This window comes from Cyanistes caeruleus, chromosome 27 (genome assembly GCF_971803275.1).
Source record: "Cyanistes caeruleus chromosome 27, bCyaCae1.hap1.1, whole genome shotgun sequence".
NCBI lineage: Eukaryota > Metazoa > Chordata > Aves > Passeriformes > Paridae > Cyanistes > Cyanistes caeruleus.
The window spans coordinates 5,679,634-5,695,377 of record NC_141727.1 but is presented as its reverse complement, the minus strand read 5'-3'; the positions used below and the strand labels follow the sequence as shown (position 1 = coordinate 5,695,377).

Genomic DNA, 15,744 nt, shown 5'->3' with positions numbered 1-15,744 from the left:
CCCCCTTCCGGCCACCGGGAGCATGGGAGCCCCGGGCCGGCTGGGCTCCAGAGCTCGGTCAGCCCTGGGGTGAGGCGGAGCGGGGCCGCGCCGTGCCGGGCCGTGCCGCGCCGCTCCGGGGTCGGGCCGCCCTCCCCGCCGCGCCCGCGGCAAGTTCCGCTGCTCCCGGGGCGCGCAGAGCGCAGCGGAGCAATGCCGGTGCGCCGGGGCCATGTGGCCCCCCAAAACACCTATCTGGACACCATCATTCGCAAATTTGAAGGACAAAGTGAGTACCGCACCCTCCGGTCCCGCTCCGCTCCCCCCGCGGCCGGGGCTGCCCCCCAACTTCGAAGCACAGCGGGGAGAGGAGGGGGGGAAGGCGGGCGGGTGTCCCCGGGGGCGCGGAGGCGCCCCTGTGACCTCCCGAGGGGGGAGAGGGGTGGGCGACAGCCAGTCAGTGTCCCCGCGGGTATTTATAGACAGGGCGACACAGGGGGACGAGCCATCCCAGCCTCGGTGTTTCCCCGGGGGCTGGGGACACCGGCCACCCCCACAGTCCCCGTGCCGGGCCGGTGTGCTGGGGCTGGCGGGGGGTCCCGGCCGGCGGGGCTGGGGGACCGAGGTAGCCCCGTGCAGTCGAGCTCGCTGCCTGTTTGCCTTCAACTCTGCGCTCTCGGCGGCCGCCGTCCCTGGTGAAATGTTGCCATTTGCTGTTGCTCCGAGTAATGCCTTTATATGAATTTTTGGGCTGGTTTCGTGTCAAATACAGCGAAGAGTCCGTGCACATCGGGGAGCACTGGGGTTTGTGTGTGGCTGGGTGGGGGCGCGGGAGCTCCGCTCCCACTCTGGGCACCCCAACGGGACTGGGTCCCCTCAACAATGCTGGGGATGGCGGCGGGGGGACCACGGGAGTGGGGTCCCCCAAAAACTGAGCTGGGTGGGCTGCTGTGGTGTGCCGGGGCTGTCCCCGTCTCGCCCCCCCCCACTGCCCCGGCTCACTGTGGGTTTTCTCTGGTGTCCAAGTTTCCCGAGTGGGCAAATTCCCTGGCGCTGCCATCCCTGCCGGATCTGCGCTGCTTGGCCTGGCAGTGACTGACGTGACCCTGGGGATGGAAAGTGAGAAAAACTCTCCCTGGTTCCTATCAGTTCCCCCTGGGAAGCAGCGGCTGGGGAGCAGCAGGGCCACGCAGAGAGGTGTGACAGTGAGGACGCAGCCAGGTCCCCTGCCCTGCTCCCTGCCCGCTCCCTGCCTCTGCCAGCCATGTCGGGCACCAGCTGCATTCTGCCGAAACATCACCCCACGCTCCCCCGCGGCAGTTTCGTGCTGTGACAGGTGTTGGGAGACACCAAACCAGCACACCTAATACATCTTTGCTACAGGCAGTGAGTTCTTCCGTGCCTGTGGGTGCCTTCACCCCCAACACCGCAGTTCCCATGGGTGTAGCTGCTCCTGGGGAGTCCCCGTTGCAGCCAGAGGGGCCCAGCTCTTCCCTTCCAGGGTTGGTGCAGAGCCCTGGTACTGTGGGACCCAAAGGAAAATCTGCAGGTGAGGGCAGGGCAGAAAGAAAATTGGGTGTGAAAAATACCCCAAGGAGACCTGGGTCTGCAGCTCCTTCCCGTCCTAGTCTTGGTCACATCCCTGTGCTCAGCACTGCTCGCTCCGGCACTCTGCCAGTCCTGTAAATCCTGTCCTGCGCCAGCCCAGCCAGGATCCAGACTGGATCCAGTCCACGGAGCTGACACTGGATGGGGAAACTGTTCATCACAAGTGGAGAGTGTGCCCCAGGAGTAGGGCTTTGGGAGAAGGTCCCCTCCTTGTGTTGTCTTCCAGCTGACAAAGCAATTTGGATATAGAAGGATCAGGAAGAAGGAACTGGGAAACATTTGTCTGTGGTGGTTTGTGCTGTTTGCGGCATCAGCGCTAGCATCAGCCCTGTGTGGGAAAGGGAAAGGTGCCAGAGTGGAAGACCCCCACAAAGGGCCACCAAGGGGCTGTCAGAGGGTGAAATGAAGCAGGAGACTTGTACAGCATCCCTGGGGACACTGGTTTTACTGGGAGGCATCCTGCAGAGCTGGGACTCTGCAGGTGCCATTGGGGAGAGCCCTGATATGCCTGGGAGGGGTCCCCCCACCCCACCAGGTCCAGCACTTGGTGCCACAGCTGTGCAGAGGTTTCTCTTGCATTTGAGTAAAATTCCCAGTGAGGCTGGAGTGCAGCAGGGTTCTGGAGCACGCAAGCTGCAGATGCCATTCCTGGGTAATCCAGGAGATTAATTGGGGTCTGGGCTGGGAGGCAGCCTCCAAATGGACCCTCTGCTCAGTCTTGCCTTCAACTCCAGCCTGGAGCTGATGTCAAATGCTGAGGGAGATGGTGCTGGGGGGACATGGCATCTGCCACATAAGCATCCAGCTCCCTGTCACTCCCCAGCAAACCTGTCCCAGAGCCCAGCACTCCCCAGTTTTTCCTTAAAAAGAAAACCAAAATCAAACCAAATCAGAGCTCACCCCAAAACAAGGATGGAAGTGGCTCCATGTGGGATGGATTAGGTGGGCTACACAGCACTGCCACATGCCCTGGCAAGGCAGCAAGTCTGGCCCCAGTCCAACCTAGGTGGCTGCAGTGCCAGGTGGGAATGGGGCAGCATCACTCCCTGCCTCAGTTTCCCCTTTCCTTCACATGAACACTACTTTTTGAGCACAGGGGACACAAAAGGGGCCACATAGAAAGCCCCTCAGTGGACACTGTTCTTAGCAGTGGACACAGGAGAAAAGCCCAGTGGGGTCTGGATTTCGCCTTCAGCCCAAAGGCACAATTATTCTACAAAACATTAAGAGAATCATTAATGTGAATGGGTTTCACCCCACTTCCCATGAAGCAAAGCCTCACACTCCCTCCTCCTCTTGCCCCTTGCCTGACTTCAGTCAAATCTGAGCAAGGGTGGAAAGTCTCTGAGATAACTCAGGTCCCTGATAAGCTCCTGGGAAGGGACAGAGGCTGAAATCTCCCCTCTGCCTGCAGTGCTGGTCAGGGACAGATTGCCCATTAGACAGCAGAGTCCTCACATGCCAGTGGTGAGATGTCAAGGCTGCAGAGATTGGCCAATCCCAGCAAAACTGAAAGAAACCCCACTTTGGGTCCCTCTGTCCCCACAGTCACAAATTCGCATGAACTTGGGGACACTTTCTCTCTCTGAAGAGAAGAGCGGTACCTGGAATGGTGTGGGCTGAGGTCAGCCACTCTGCCCCCAGGCCTGTCACCAGTGTCCCCTGGCAGCCTGTCTCTGCACAAGCCCCACGGCAGGTGACAGCTCACCCCCTGCACCCAGGCTGTTCCCAATCCCTGTGGGTCCCCATCACCCTCTAAGCCTTGTGCTCTCCTGCCTCCCTGCAGACCGCAAGTTCCTCATTGCCAATGCCCAGATGGAGAACTGTGCCATCATCTACTGCAACGACGGCTTCTGCGAGATGTTCGGCTACTCCCGCGTGGAGGTGATGCAACAGCCCTGCACCTGCGACTTCCTCACTGGCCCTGACACCACCAAGAGCTCCATCGCCCAGCTCACCCAGGCCCTGCTTGGCTCCGAGGAGTGCAAGCTCGAGATCCTCTACTACCGCAAAGACAGTAAGAGTCGCTTTGTGGGGTGATCCAGTGGTGGGTGGTGTGACCTGCCCTGGATTTGGGCTGTGAGAAGTCAGTGGTGGGAGGCAAACAGGATCTGATGCTACCAGGGCATCAGGATTGCACGCAGGCTCAGGGCTTTGCTGAGAGCAGATCCATAGTGGCTCCTGCTGGGATGGAGACATCTCTGCTGTCATGGAGCACATTGGGACCTTCAGGAATAGAGGATGTTGCCAGATTATTTGGGAATCAGGTCATGTGTGAGCCCTTGGGGATGGCTCTGAGCTCCTGGGACAAGCTATGTCATTGCTTGTGGGACCCCTGCAGCAGGAATGAGTGGGAAGCCCATGGAGAAGCCAGGCTGGGACACAGGTCTTCCAATCTGTGCTCCAAGATGAGACAGAGACCCCATATCTGCTGAGAGTGGGTGCAGCCAACAGCCTCAGAGCTGCCTTTCCAGTGAGCAGGATGCGGCTGTGCGTGCACAGATGGAATTACGTTAAGATGAAAATGAAGCTTTGATGGAAAATACGAGTGATTAGTTCTAATACGGCAGGAAGTTAAATAAATATTTAGTGCTTGATGCTGCAAAACAGCAGTGGCCAGGGTTCCCAGCAGCAGGGAAATGCAGGTTCAGTGCTCATAGAAGGTTAAAAATATGAAATTGTTTCCTTTTTTCAATCTGTGGAGCTTTCCCATTGCTTCAGATTGTATTTGATGGGGGCTTGTCCTGAGCACAGGGCTGCACCCCACTGCTGGCAGCTCCTGGACAGCCAATTAGAGGAGAACCACTGGAAGCAGAAGGAAGGAGCAGGCAGGAACTCTGGCTCCCAACCCAGCCACCCTATCTTGAGGGCTGGCACCCGGGTGTCCTGGCTTCACTCCCAGACCCTATCTCCCGGGCTGGCATCCAGGTGCCAGCGTATCGGCCCCTGGAGTTATTCACTGGCAGCACCTCTCCGTGTTATCCCAGCGGGACCTGACCCTCTGTGGTGGCAGGATCAGGCCACTCAGTCGAGGCTCTTCCTGTGGGGCCACTCCTGGGTGGAGAGGGGCCATGAGCGGTGCCAGGTCTGGGTGCAAGTCCCCCCCTTGAGCAGCTGCAGGGCCTGGCTGGAGCCCAGCGCAGTGCGGGAGACACACAGAGGAGCGGCACACGCTGTCCCCCTGCTCCCATCGCAGTGCCAGTGCGTGGCCATGCACTGGCTGTGGCAAGGACAGTGTGTGCAACCCTGTTCCATTTCCTCCCTCCCTCAGGATAGTTTCCCATTCCATCCCTGGGGACTACTTGGCTTGTGAGCCTGATCCATCTCCATGCTCCCTGCTTTGAAGCATTCCTGCTGGGCTCACGGGATGCTCAGTACTGTCCTCAGAACCCTGCTCTTCCTCTAGGCCATGGGGAACTCTCATTGCAGGTCTGAGCTGCTTTTTTCTCTTTTTTAATAAAAAAGAGGGGAAAAAAAAAAAAAGAAAAAAGCCCAGAAGCAAACCCTTCATGTCTATTTTTAAAACCCAACCCCACCAGCAGTATGCTTTCCAATTGTTTCCCCCCAGCACTCAGCCTGCGACCGCTCGGCCCATTATAAATGGGTCTTATCGGCAAAGAAAAGGCTTTTGCATTATAGGGAGCTGCTGCTTAATTAGCCAGCAGAGCTCCGAACCTGCCTGTCCTCTTTTTCATACCAGCAGCACCAATCTCCAGCCTCGACCTGCTGTTTATTACTGCGGTACTCCCGGCTCTGCAGCTCACGGGGCTGTTTCCTCGCTTTTCTGGCTGACAGAGGCAATATTACACCCAAAATCTGCCCGCTGGAGCCACCCAAGCAGGGCCAGGGTGGGATGGATGAAGACAGGTAGGAAGGGGCCACCCAAGGGTGTCTGGGCCAGTGGGTTCTGGGGTCCGGCAGGATGCTGAGTAATGGATGTGTCCCTGAGGACAGCCTGGCAGTTCAGTCCCCACCCGGATGCCCATGCTGTCATCACCTAATTATACACAGAGCCAAACGAGCCAGGAGTGCCAACAGTGAGCCCAGCTCCAAACCAAGAACCAAGTACCTGTGGGGAAAGGTGGGGTCAGCCCAGCCAGGGCAGTTGTCCCTTCCTGCCACACCAGCCCCAAAAAGGCCTTGGAAAGAAGGAAGAGCCCGTTCACAGCGCGTGTGGGCTCTAATCCCCAGCTCAAAGCTGGGAGATCAGTGAAAAGTTAATTTCCTTACAAGATGCTACACAGCTGGAACTGGCCCAGACAGGGGGGTCAGCACGGGATCAGCTCCTGCTGCAGCGAGGAGCAGCCACGGCCTCCAGACCTGGGGACACACTGTCCACTGTGGCCAGGGTGAGCTCAAATCCTCCAGCATCCCCTGAGGACAACACTGAGGAGCTGGTGGAGCTGAGCTGCACCCAGGGTTGGGATTTTTCCCTCTCCAAGGGTGATGTGCTTTGCAGTGAAGCCACTGGCCAGGGTTCGTGGGGTTCCCAGAGCAGAAGGTGGCCGCAGGTGCTGAGTGCCACCAGTTGCGAGCATGGCCTGAGCAGCAGCAGCTGCTGGCACCCGCTCTGCTTAATCTGCATGAATGTGATGCTGCTGAATATGAAAGGGGAGATGTGGCTGTGACAGCTGGAGCAGCTGGTGGGGCCTCCCCAGCCCCTCCATCCTGTCCTCTCTTGGGCAGAGCCCACAGCTTGTCCCCTCCAGCAGCAGTTCATGTCAGTCCCCTCAGAACTCGAATTAGGGACTGGGATCAGGCTGGCAAACTCATAAAACTGGTGCAGAAGCCAGAATTTGCCCCTGGGGGCTCCAGGAGTGGGAGTCTGAGAGAGTGATTGGGGTGCCCTGTGCCACTCAGCATATCCCCACAACAAGTCCTCATGAGGGGCCCGAGCAAGCAGCCAGGCAGGCATGGGTTGGAAGTGTCACCACACCCAAAGGGGGCAGAGACACTCCTGTGACATGTCCCCTCCATCCCCAGCCCACACACACCCATGGCACTGCACCTCTCCAGCAGCTGCTGCCAGGAAGCCTGGCCAAGGCAGGGGGATGCATCCAACCAGGGTTTCTCCATACAGCTTTGTAAACAGCAACATGTGACATGCCCAATGGGTGCACTGGGAACAGGAGGGCAAATCTCACCAGCAGCTGCTGAATCCTGACACTGTCAGGGATTTGGTGTTAGCAGCCCCAGGGAGCCTCTGCTCCTGCCCCATGGGGGGGTCAAAGCAGGTCTAAGGGGACTTCTTGGGTGTTGGAGGAGGAGGAAGGCACAGCCAGCTGACAAGTTGAGCTCTTGGCTTGTACAAACCCATGGGGCTTATGCCAAGCTAGGGCTGTTTGCTTTAAGGGTCAGTCTGTGACCTCGGGAAAGGGATGGACACCATGGCCCAGCTCCAGATGGGAACTTATAAACATCCCGCCTCACAAGGACAAAAGCTCTGGTCCCAGAGATCCTGTGCTGCAGAGCCAATTCTGCCATCCTTGGCATGGCTGTGCTGCAGCTCCAGGCACCCCCGTTGCCCTGGCTGTGCCCCAAGGCCAGTGTGACTAGGGCAGAGAGCTGCAAGGGACATGTTTTTCATCTTCTGCTGCTCCACAGATGCTTTTTGCTTGGATCTGATGTCCCATGAACTAAAGGACAGGCTCAGATCATCCCCAGCACCTCCAAGAATGCTGCCTGGAGCAGTTTTTTTCCTGAAATCCCTGCCCTGGCAGAGTCACTGATTGCAACCCCAAGCTCTCCATCCTCATCCTCAATGACTGTTGCACCCCCAGTGGGAGGAGTCCCCTCGTGCCATGGGAACAGGTGCCCGGGATGGCTGGATAGCCCCAGAAAACTCTGTCATCTCTGCAGCTTTGGCCACTCAGCCCCCTCTCAGATGGACTAATTTCTGCAGCTGGCAGGATTTAGCAAGAGAAGGACTGAGGGCCTAGACATGGCATTCACTTTGCTTGCAGAGGAGGTTAAGATGCATTTTACCAACCCACTGTATTGATCCAGGACCCCTTTTGGCTCCTGGGGATCAGAGCATCCTTCTAGCTGCACCCAAAACCACCCTGCTAGGCTTGGATATTTCTTGTGGCCACATTTTGGTGGGTACCCTCAGCCACCTGACACTCCTGGTTTTCCTTCTCCACTGCTGCTTCCAGCCTGCCGGCAAGGCCTGGAATTTAAGAAGAGGCAAGCACAGAAATCCCTGCCCTTCCTCACTGCACAGGGAAACCTCCATCCCGCTGATGTTACTTAATAAGGTCATTCTTGCTGGCCTGGTGTCCTGTTGGGTTTCAGTCTCCTGATGCCTGTCTGGGTGTGGGGAGAGGGACCAGGGCAAGCCCAGTGTTGCACATTCCCTCCCTGTGCAGGGGGATGCAGACCTGCGAGGGCTTACCCCAGGTCTCAAGAGTGACGAATGTCCCACTAGCTCAGACTCTATCTCCATTTTTTTTTCCATCACACATCAGGGATTTGCTTTAGGGCCTCCCAGCAATGTCTGCTTCCCTTTGAAGTTCTGTTCAGCCCTGACACTGATTTATCCCAGGATGGATGCTCAGCTTGGTCCTCCAAGCTTCTCTCTGGGCATGCCAGCCATCCCTGGAGCACAGCTCTGTTCCCATCGCTGTCCCCATCCCCTCCGTGCCCTTCCCAGCCCCTCTCTTCTGCTCCTTTATGTAACACCACTATAGATTTAGCCACTCTGCCATGAGACCCTGCAGATTAAATCTCCTGGCCGGGGGGAGGGCAGGCCTGGGTAAGAGCTCCAAGCACAGATTAATAGCTCGCTTTTTTAATATTCATAACAATACTGGCTTGTGTCCGGCTCTCGGAAACCCCCGTGTCCTGTTGATTAGTTTAATACTGATGATACTGACAAATGCATTAACCACCAGTGGCTGCAGGGGATAAGAGGGACGGGGGGGAGGGCCCCCAACAATGACATTTTTAATGTTATTAAGTGTTGGCTTTTGAGCAAGGTCAGAAGACACGGTGGGTCAGAAAGCACAAACCTCCAGGCACTCACTCAGCTTGGGGGAGCTGGGCTGGGTGCTGGAAGATCAAACCCAGGAGTTAAGGGAATGAGCTGGTTTTCCCAGCCCATACAAGCCCACCACATTGGCTGTAGGACCCTTCAAACCAGCATCCATATTGTACCCCACCTGCCAAGCCCTTTCTGCAGCCCCCAGGCTGGGTCTCATCCCAGATGGGCACAGGTACCCTAATGCTGGTGGCCACAAAGCACAGGCAGGTTGGGAATGCCCCCAGGGCTCCTCCAAGAGATCATTTGGTGGCTGGATAAAATTAGATGGATGGAGACAGATTAGCTGAACAGCTGAAGGGAAGAGACAGTCAGATGGATGGGGACAGTCAATCGAGGACCAAGGAAGGGAGGGCAGGCCTGAGGTCCCTCCCAGGGCTGGCTTAGCCCACTGGTGCTAGGGCAGGTTTGGGTGCCTGGTTCTTGGGAAGAAGGATAGGGAGGCTCAGTGTTCAGCAGAGCCGAGGCTGGCTCATTATAGTGAAACTGAATCAGGACAAAGGGTACCACAGCTCTCCCAGCTGCAGCCTCTCCACAGAGCTGGGAGTACCCCAAATCCCAGCTGCACAGAGACCCCAAATCCTGGGGAATGCCCTGCCTTTGGGCCAGGCTTAAGGGAACCTGGTGCTCCCATCCCTGGCCCTGATACCCCTTGACACCTCCATGCTGTGTCATGTGGGTCTGAGCAAGGCACTGAGTTCCTGGCACGCAGGGCTGAGCCTGCTGAGGCTACTTTTGGGGTGATTCCTCTGGTTTTGGAGGAGATTAACATTGGCCCACACTGAATTGGCCAGGCAGTTGGACTAGATTATTACTATAGTTCCCTCCCAGCAGAAATAGTCTCTTTAATTTAAGAAGGGATCAGCGAGGGGCTCACTGTGACATTGGCCAGGGCCGCTCAAGCTCAGCACCTCCCAGATTTTCAGGATCAAACCAGGCACCAGCTGCCACCCAAACCCACCCCCAGCCACCTCCCAGCTGCTCTTTATATCAATCCAACTAGATGTAACTGGGCCCAGTTTTCAGCTGTTCTCCATTGGCCATGGGATTAACTCTTTCCCATGCCACATAGGGGCTGCCAGGATCTAGTCCCCCTGAGAACAGCTCAGAGCCCATCCCCTCCCACTGCCGTGAGGAACTTAGGAAGGAAATGTGAGGTGGTGAAGGAATGCAGGAGGGCAGAGCACCTGAGCCAGGACTGGGCTATCTGGATGAGAATTCCCAGTCCAGGGGGAAGCATGGAGCTGATGGCTGCCCATGCCAATGAACCATGTGGGTTCCAGGAAGTTAGTGATGCTTCAAAATCACTCCTGGGGAAGAAAAACTCCTCATTTTCTAACACCAAAGGAGAAAATATTCATGAGCAGGCTCCCCTGTACACAGCCCCTGCATACACCAGCGTGTGCCTGTGCACACACCAGAGCTGCGGCATCCTGGGGATGGCACCATGCCATCCCACCAGGCATGTGCCACCTCAGCATCACCCAGAGCACCTCACTCACTCAGCATCCCTTCCAGGCTATCTCTCGATCTAAAGATCCCTAAAAATCCTGAGAAAGAGAGGGAAAGAGCTCACTTCTTACTGCTATGCAGAGAGGTAACCTGTGGTGTGCCATGCAGCCCCCAAACAGCTTTATCTCCCAAAAATCCACTCCCTTCTCCCCAGCTCACACATTTAAGTGGATTTCCTCTCCCTTTGGTGAACAGTGGAGAGAAAGAAAGAAAGAAAGAAAATCATATCTGCTGGGGTCTTTAAACAGAATTCAGCATATCCATTTCTTTCCTGTTCTTGTGTCTGTGTATGTGTACATCCCTGACGTCACGGCAGATTTTGAAGTTGCCCGATGCTGGCCATCTGCTCCTGATTACGGGAGGCCCTGAGCTCCTTAAAATTATACGCAGAAAGGCTGACATGCCCCTCCCGGCTGGAGCGTGGCCACAGCCAGAGCAGGAGAGCACTGGATCGGGCCGGCAGCACATCCCTGCCCAATCTGCTAATCCCTGTGATCAGAGCAAGGGGCCAAGGCAAGATCAGGGATCTGCACAGGGCAAAAGCTGCCATGGAAGGAGGTGGCCTGGCTCCATACTGGCTGGAGCGGTACCTGCGTACTCCATCATCTCTAGGCGTTTTGGGATAGGAGCCTGGGCATGTTCAGGGGGTTTTATCAGAGGGATCATGACAGTGGCTGTGGCTCAGAGGGTCCCACTCCCACCAGTGCCAAAGCAACAGCAGTTAGCTCAAGGAAGGGACTCAGTGATAATTCCCTAAGGTAGGGTTTTTGGAGGATTTGGTGGGAATAAAGCTGGCAAAGGAGGTGGGAAAACACCTGTATCCTTTACTTGGTGCTTTGGAAAAGACCTTCAGGTGTTTTCAGTTGCCTTTAATTGAAGACTGGTGCCTGGCTGCTGCACAAGAAGAGCCACAGGGTTAAGCGGACATCCAACAGGAAAATCCCTACGGACATATTTGGGATCCTCCTCACAGCCTCCATCACTCCCAGGACACTGAGCCAGTCCTTGTGCTGCTTTTGTGCCTCAGTGTCCCCATGGCAGGACAAGACAAGGCCATGCCTGACCATGCCTTCAGGGACTGTCCTTGGGGACTGTCACACTGATCCTCCCCAGTCCTGCTGCCCATGTGGTCGGGCTCACCCCCATTACCTGCATCCAGTCCCCAAAAACTGCCTGGTGATTGCAGGGCAATTAACTGCAGCATGATTACAAGCAGGATGCTTAATGAGGTTAAACCACTACCTGGGACTTCCTGAGTTCTTAATTACTCACTCTTTAATTGCTGTTCTCAAGTACATTAATATAAATGACTGTCTGGGACAGAAAAAAGAGATGTGATCGGTGTGATTGGGATGCTTCAGGGACATGGCCCTTTCCCAGAGCTCAGATCATGTTCCACATCATCCACTACCCACCAGCAGGGATTACACCCATCAAAGTTCTCAGAAACCCACTTCTCTGCCAAAAGCATTTGGTGCTGCAGGGGGAGGTCAGAGTCTCCTGTGCAGCCCCTCTAAGCCTGTCTCTGCTCGGCAGCATCGTGTTTCCGCTGCCTGGTGGATGTGGTGCCTGTGAAGAACGAGGAAGGTGTCGTCATCATGTTCATCCTCAACTTCGAGGATCTGGCACAGCTCATCGCCAAGAGCAGCGGGCGGAGCCTGCACCAGCGCCTGTCCCAGAGCTGGAGCAAAGGTGGGTGCCCGGGGGCGGCGGGGACCTGGGAGGGCAGCACAGCATCCTCACCCCATGGTTTGCTTGGGAGCACGTGGGGACTGAAGGCTGTGCCTGTGTCTGGGCAGGATCTTGCATGGGAAGAGGTTTGTATTTTTCACAGCCGCAGCTCTGACGGCTCAGGGACTGGTGCAGCCAGACCCCAGCTGGATGGGAAAAGGCTGTTGGAGCCAGCTGTGCTTCCCTTGCGTCCACAGCTGCCCAGTGGCAGTTCCCGAAATCCCAGAGACCTGGGGAACAGGATGGGGACTGATTCCTTGCATGGGATGGTGCATTTTTGAGAGGAGGTCTCACTGTGAGTGGAGCCATGGAGTCCCCTCCATGAACCCCCTGCACTGCTGGATCTTTTCCATATTTAACACTGGCTTGGGCTGGAGGTGCTGGTGTGGGGCAGGACCTGTGTATGGGGTCACCAGGAGGGCATGGGGACATTTGGTGTCACCAACAGCATGGCTGTGCTATCAGAATGTCACTGCAGGTGAATGGCACGAGGATGGCTGCACTGCAATGGTTCAGCCTGCCCCAGCTTCAGGCTATTCCCTGCTCTCTTAGGCTCCTTCCAGGGTTTTGGAGACAGTGGAAAATTCAAATTCCCTTTTGAAGAAGACTGGATCAAAGGGAAGCTGTAGTGAGGCTCTCGAGGGGGTGTGGATATTCAGGGATGCAGATGTTAGACCTGACAAAGAGCTGTAACTTCTAAATCTCTTCCTTCTATACAGCCCTCAGTGCTGGTCACCTCTGCTTGAGCCAGGGAAATAATCCCACATCTGCCTTCATGACGACATTCCCTAGGGGTGTTGTTGGGAGGCTTTGGGCAGGCCTCAAAATAAAGCTGTGGGAGCAACATGGGTCTGTCCCACCATGGCACATGGGGTGGCACAGCAGGACCAGGACCAGAGCCAGGGCCACATCAGGGAACAGTTTGAGAGCTGCCCATTGAACTGGAGTGTGTGTGTCAGTGCATTCCCACTCAGTGCATAACCATATCCTGGAGCCATTCAGGTGTCTGTGTATGGCAGCAGGTACCAGCAGAGTTTTATAAGGGTTTATATGTGCTCAGGCCAGACATGCACACAGGGAGCTCCTGGGGGTGTCTGTGTGGATGGACAGATCACTGTGCATGTCTTCATAGGTCTGTGACGTGATGAGATTCATATTTTTGATGGATTGCTTTAGTATCAGCTACCCTCTATGCATGACCTGCTGAGGAAATCCTAAATTCCAGCACCAGCATTGCTTTGCAGCCCCACCAGCTCTCAAAATATCTCAACATATGATGCACCCATACCCCTCCCTTTGGCAGAAGGCACTCAAATCCAGAGTAGCTGTCACTTCCTTGCATGCTGGATGTTGTATTGTGCATCCCAAGGGGTATTTCCGATGGCAGGGAGTGTGGAAAGGCCAGAGCTGCTAGTGCAGCTGCTGGAGCCCCAAGATCGAGATCTCATGCACAGGTTTTCTGACTCAGTCTTCAATTGCACAGCCACAGGTGCCTGCGTTGCTGGTTGCCAGCTCATTGGTGTGCAGGGAAAGTTGGATGCTTTGCTTCTTCCAGCTGAAAAGCTGCTCTAGGCAGTGGGGATGGGGTGAGCAGAGGGAGCCCGTGTAGGACCCCAAGGGCACAGACATTGCTGGGCAGTCTGGGGCCCTGCCCAAGCAGCTTGGTGGTGTTTTGGGGCTGGATGAGGGAAGCTAATCTTGCCAAAACCAAAGGGCTCCTCAATGTGCTGCTTTTTCCCAGACGACAATGTCTTTGTGGAGCTCGTGCCACATCCCACACACCCCAGGATTTAGGCCAACTTTTGTGCAGTTAGGGAGCTCAGTTGGTGCTGCTGGATGAGCTTTGGGGCTGACCCAGGCCCCAAGGGTGTGAACGTAGCTGCTCACATGAACTCTGCAGTGCAAGTGACCATGGTCTCCTCTAGAAGAGGACAAGTGACTTTGTATTGAGTGTCACAACCAGGGGCATTGGGCCCTCTCCACGTCTGGGCTCTTCCTCTCCTGCATCTCTCTCACAGCTCCTAGCAGCCCTGGCTGCCCTTATCCCAGCCCCAGTCCCCAGTAAGGTGGTCTCCTTGTCCCCTGTGATGGCAGGAAGAGACCTGTGTGGTCCAAATTCCCTCACTTAAAATCCAAAACAAATCCAGGAACAAAATTGATAGAACTACTTTTCTTTTGATGCCTTTCTAAATTACCATCTCTATTATGTGGACGTTTCTTTCTCTAAAGTTCCACCAAGGAGATTTAGAGGCTCGATTTCCTCCAGGTCCAAATCCCTTAAGTGGCTTTAACCTCTTTAATTGGCTTAGGGATGCTCTGCACCTTTCCTGATCACATCTGCAGTTGTAGGGAACTCTTCTCCAGCTCAGAGGAGCTTGCTGCTAGGTCAGGGTCTGCCTTGAGCACACGGTGATGTGATGGCCTAGGAATAGCAAGTGCTCTGGAGGAGGAAGGGCCACACAGCACGTGCGTCCCCCAAAGCCACCCAAAATTCTCTGTAGCGTCTCCCCTGTCCCACCTCACTCCAGCCATCACATGCAGCTAGGTCACATCTTTCTCTCTTGTGTTTTGTTTCTCTTTTTAACAAGGTGAAGGTAGGAGTTTGAAGTTTAGTCTCCCGTCCCTGCGGCGACTCAAAATCCAGCGGAAATCTCTGCCCACCAGTGAGTTTGATGGAGTAGCCATTGACTATGGAAAGGTAACCGTAGCCTTTGTCTGATATAAGCCCACGCCTCAGGCCAGGTCCCAGCGCTCTTCCTCGTTGTCCCCATCCCAGTCCCCCTTGGCTGCTGTGGCTCGGGCCATCTCTGGCGGTAGGGCCGGCACGGGGTCGGTGCTGAGGCTGGCCCTGCTGAGGGCTGGCAGCGAGTGCGGTGCTTTGGCAGCGTGGGCTGGAGCTCGACGGTGCTGCTCCGCACATTCTGTGGCTCATGGGGGGAGTGGGAGAGGTGCCAAGGTGGGGAGGAAGGTCTGCTCCATACTGCAGGTTGTCCAGGATGGTGGAGCTCCAGGGAGTTGTCCCCACCTCAAGGAGGGGATGTGCTGGTAGCTGTAGGAGCATGGAGCAGCTGTGCTCTGAGCAGGGACTGGCAGGCTCATTTCCTCATGTTTTCCTGGCAGGGATCAGGCAGCACAGGCTGGTCCAGCTTCTCAGCCCTCCAGCAAAGATTGTACTTCCCATGGTGGAGGGTGATCTGTCACCAACCTTGAAAAACTGTCGGTGGGGTCTGTTCAGAGATTGCTGTTCTTGGTGGCTTCCTGACTGTCAGTAGTGCTCAGGGTACCTCCAGTCAAAGACCTGCTGTTTTCTGAAATGCTGGAGTTCAAGGATGTGAGCAAGGAGGCTCCTCTGCTAAGGCATCCCCAGGTGCCATGGTCTTGCTGTGCTGGGTGTATCCAGGCAGCCTGGATAAATCTGCTTCCCCAAATCATAGATATAATGAGATGGAAGGTGCCTGTCTTCTCAGAGGTTGTGCTTATGGTAGATTGAATATGTGTGTAGGGTTATCAGATGCTTTGGGTACATCATTCCTATAGGCACCAGCACTGCTAAAAGTTCTGGGTACCCCCAGGCTGGAGCTGCATGGAGCACTGCAGTGTTTCAGGGCACACAAATGGAAAATGTGCATTGAGGACAACCTGGTGTTCTACTGTTTTTCTGGAGCTTGGTCAAGTGGGCACAGCCCTGCAGGTGCAGGGCCAGCCAGCAGCCAGCCTCTCCAGGCACCCCATCCTGCCCTGAGAGCCTTAGGGATGGTGAGAAGTGCCACAGTCCCTCCTGTGGGTACTACTGGAGGGGCACAGTCTCATGGGTTTCTGCTCCAGGAGGTGGAACTGGCTAACTGCTAACTGGCTTTCCACACTCCATTGCAGAA

General features: G+C 55.8%; 1 protein-coding gene across 2 annotated transcripts in view; it reads left to right on the top strand.

Annotated features, from left to right (window-relative positions):
• The window catches only part of KCNH6 (potassium voltage-gated channel subfamily H member 6), a 32,444-nt gene continuing 16,700 nt past the window's right edge, over positions 1 to 15,744 (top strand). Inside the window, exons 1-4 of one of the 2 annotated variants that reach the window (XM_086864195.1) lie at positions 1 to 268; positions 3,374 to 3,604; positions 11,675 to 11,830; positions 14,458 to 14,567. In XM_086864195.1, the coding sequence (XP_086720321.1) occupies positions 193 to 268; positions 3,374 to 3,604; positions 11,675 to 11,830; positions 14,458 to 14,567 (573 nt within the window). In that variant the 5' untranslated portion in view covers positions 1 to 192. The remainder of the gene's footprint in view (positions 269 to 3,373; positions 3,605 to 11,674; positions 11,831 to 14,457; positions 14,568 to 15,744) is intronic. The other variant, XM_086864196.1, reaches the window with a different exon arrangement.